General features: G+C 44.8%; 1 protein-coding gene across 1 annotated transcript in view; it reads right to left on the bottom strand.

Moving 5' to 3' along the window:
- The window catches only part of RAB10 (RAB10, member RAS oncogene family), a gene marked incomplete at its 5' end in the record, with an annotated part of 17,899 nt that overhangs the window by 4,485 nt on the left and 10,423 nt on the right, over window positions 1-2,991 (bottom strand). The window contains 3 exons of the mRNA XM_057386912.1: window positions 912-1,013; window positions 1,623-1,712; window positions 2,083-2,221. Coding sequence (XP_057242895.1) covers window positions 912-1,013; window positions 1,623-1,712; window positions 2,083-2,221 — 331 coding nt within the window. The remainder of the gene's footprint in view (window positions 1-911; window positions 1,014-1,622; window positions 1,713-2,082; window positions 2,222-2,991) is intronic.

Genomic DNA, 2,991 nt, shown 5'->3' with positions numbered 1-2,991 from the left:
ACAAACTTCAGAAACTCAAAACAAACTTCAGAAAGTCAGAATGAACTTCAGAAACTCAGAACGAACTTCAGAAACTCAGAACGAACTTCGGAAACTCAAACTTCAGAAACTCAAACTTCAGAAATTCAAACTTCAGAAACTCCAGAAACTCAGAACAAACTTCAGAAACTCAGAACAAACTTCAGAAACTCAGTACAAACTTCAGAAACTCAAAACCAACTTCAGAAAGTCAGAATGAACTTCAGAAACTCAGAACGAACTTCGGAAACTCAAACTTCACAAACTCAAACTTCAGAAACTCAAAACTTCAGAAACTCAAACTTCAGAAACTCAAAACTTCAGAAACTCAGAACAAACTTCAGAAACTCAAACTTCAGAAACTCAGAACAAACTTCAGAAACTCAGAACAAACTTCAGAAAGTCAGAACAAACTTCAGAAACTCAAACTTCAGAAACTCAAACTTCAGAAACTCAAACTTCAGAAACTCAAAACTTCAGAAACTCAGAACAAACTTCAGAAACTCAAACTTCAGAAACTCAAAACAAACTTCAGAAACTCAAAATAAACTTCAGAAACTCAAAACAAACTTCAGAAACTCAAACTTCAGAAATTCAAACTTCAGAAACTCAAAACTTCAGAAACTCAAAACAAACTTCAGAAAGTCAGAACAAACTTCAGAAACTCAAAACAAACTTCAGAAACTCAGAACTTCAGAAACTCAAAACTTCAGAAACTCAAAACAAACTTCAGAAACTCAGAACAAACTTCAGAAACTCAAAACAAACTTCAGAAAATCAGCCCTGCTCCTCCAGGGAGTCTCAGCACAGAAAAATCAAACACTGAAACAGCTCAGGTGAAGGTGGAAAAAAAAAAGGAGAGGGGGATTTTCAGGATGTTTGATTGAACTCACCTTTCGAAGAATGTCTTCTGCTAATGTGAGGAATGCCTTCTCAATGTTTATATTTGCTTTTGCGCTAGTTTCGAAAAACCTAATACCGTGCTCCCTGGCAATCTGCAGCAAAAACAGAGAGAGGGAGGTTAAAAATCCTGGGATATTCCAGTGATCCTGGGGGTACTGCATAGATCCCGGGGATATTCCAGAGATCCTGGGGATATTCCAGTGATTCTGGGATATTCCAGAGATCCTGGGGCTATTCCAGAGATCCTGGGGCTATTCCAGTGATCCTGGGAATATTCCACAGATCCTGGGGCTATTCAAGAGATCCTGAGGATATTCCAGAGATCCCGGGGATATTCCAGAGATCCTGCAACATTCCAGTGATCCTGGGAATATTCCAGAGATCCTGAGGATATTCCAGAGATCCTGGGGTTATTCCAGTGATCCTGGGGCTATTCCAGTAATCCTGGGAATATTCCAGAGATCCTGAGGTTATTCCAGAGATCCTGAGGATATTCCAGAGATCCCGGGGATATTCCAGAGATCCTGCAACATTCCAGTAATCCTGGGGATATTCCACAGATCCTGGGGTTATTCCAGTGATCCTGGGGCTATTCCAGTGMCGGGCACATCCCAAGGGACCATCCCAACCCCGTGGAGCTGGTGAGGAATCCCAGCAGTGATTTGCTGACTTGGATAAAGAAGGTTTTGTTTGACACTCACCTGTTCACCTTTTGCTTTAGGGACAACTCTTTTATCTTCCATGTCACACTTGTTTCCTAACAGCATTCTCTCCACATCCTCGTTGGCGTGCTGGAAGGACACAGGGATGGGGCACAGGGTTACAAATGTCCCCAAAACACCCCAAATCTCTGCTTTACTGGTGTGGCACAGCTGAGGGGACACAGGACACCCCAGACCAGGGCAGTGCCCAAGGTTGGACAGGGCTTGGAACATCCTGGGATAGTGAAAGTTCCCTGGCCATGGCAGAGGGTGGGAATGGGATGGGTTTTAAGGTCCCCTTCTCAYCCAAACCATTCTRGGACTCTATGAAGGAATTTAGGAGAGTTTAATCCTTTAATTRATGCTTTTYCTAGCACATCCCGGAAACAGAAGGATTCTTTCCTTCACTCTGGGCATGCTTTGGGTCACCACAAGCTCAGATTTGGGATCTGTCCCTCACCTCATCGATGTTCCTGAGCCACTTGCTGATGTTCTCGAAGCTCTTGGCGTTGGTGATGTCGTAGACCAGCATGATGCCCATGGCCCCTCGGTAGTAGGAGGTGGTGATGGTGTGGAATCGCTCCTGGCCCGCCGTGTCCCTGCGGGGAACATCACAATTCTGTCACAGAGCAGCTCTAAGGGATGAGGAGCAATGGGATGGATCCAAGGGAGTCTGGAACCACAGCCCAACCATCCCAAAACCAYCCCATAGTAGCCCACAGKGTCCTTTCCATGCCAACAGCTGCCATGAACACAACCATTCAACCAAACACTGAGAGAGGAATTTTGTTCTCAGAACAGTTTTATAAAGCTTTAAGTTGATCTGACAAATTGCTGACATTTTTGATCAAAGTCTGTGGAACAGCAGCAAGCTGTGCTGTGCTGTTAAATGTTGGTGTCTATAAGAAATGTGCTGAAAATTCATCAGTCTGGAGTCCCCCATCTCCTTCTGGGATTTTTGGTGGGATGGATGAGATGTGGTTAAACCTATATGGCACTAAGGTGAGAATGAGCAGCATATTGAGAATTAATTGAGAATAGTAAAGAAGAATTAACTGCACATTCTTTCAGAGGCCATAAACCCAAGAGACTGCAGGCTTACAGATGGTTTTCAGTGACATTGGTCACATCAGAAGGACATGGACCTGTAGGAGGACATGGAGATGCTCTGGAGCCAGGCTGGGAGARCTGGAGAAGAGAAGGATCCAGAGAGAGCTCAGAACCTCTGGCAGGGCCTAAAGGGGCTCCAGGAGAGCTGGAGAGGGACTGGGGACAAGGGATGGAGGGACAGGACACAGGAAATGGGGTCACAGTGGAAAAGGGGAGATTTGGGTGGGATTTTGGGCAGGAATTGTTCCCTGGAGGGTGG

The sequence above is a fragment of the Malurus melanocephalus genome, unplaced genomic scaffold (genome assembly GCF_030028575.1).
Source record: "Malurus melanocephalus ecotype Western Australia unplaced genomic scaffold, MMel_1.1 scaffold_1097, whole genome shotgun sequence".
Classification (NCBI taxonomy): Eukaryota; Metazoa; Chordata; class Aves; order Passeriformes; family Maluridae; genus Malurus; species Malurus melanocephalus.
Note: the sequence above shows the minus strand (reverse complement) of the source record. Positions and strands in the feature narration are given on the sequence as shown.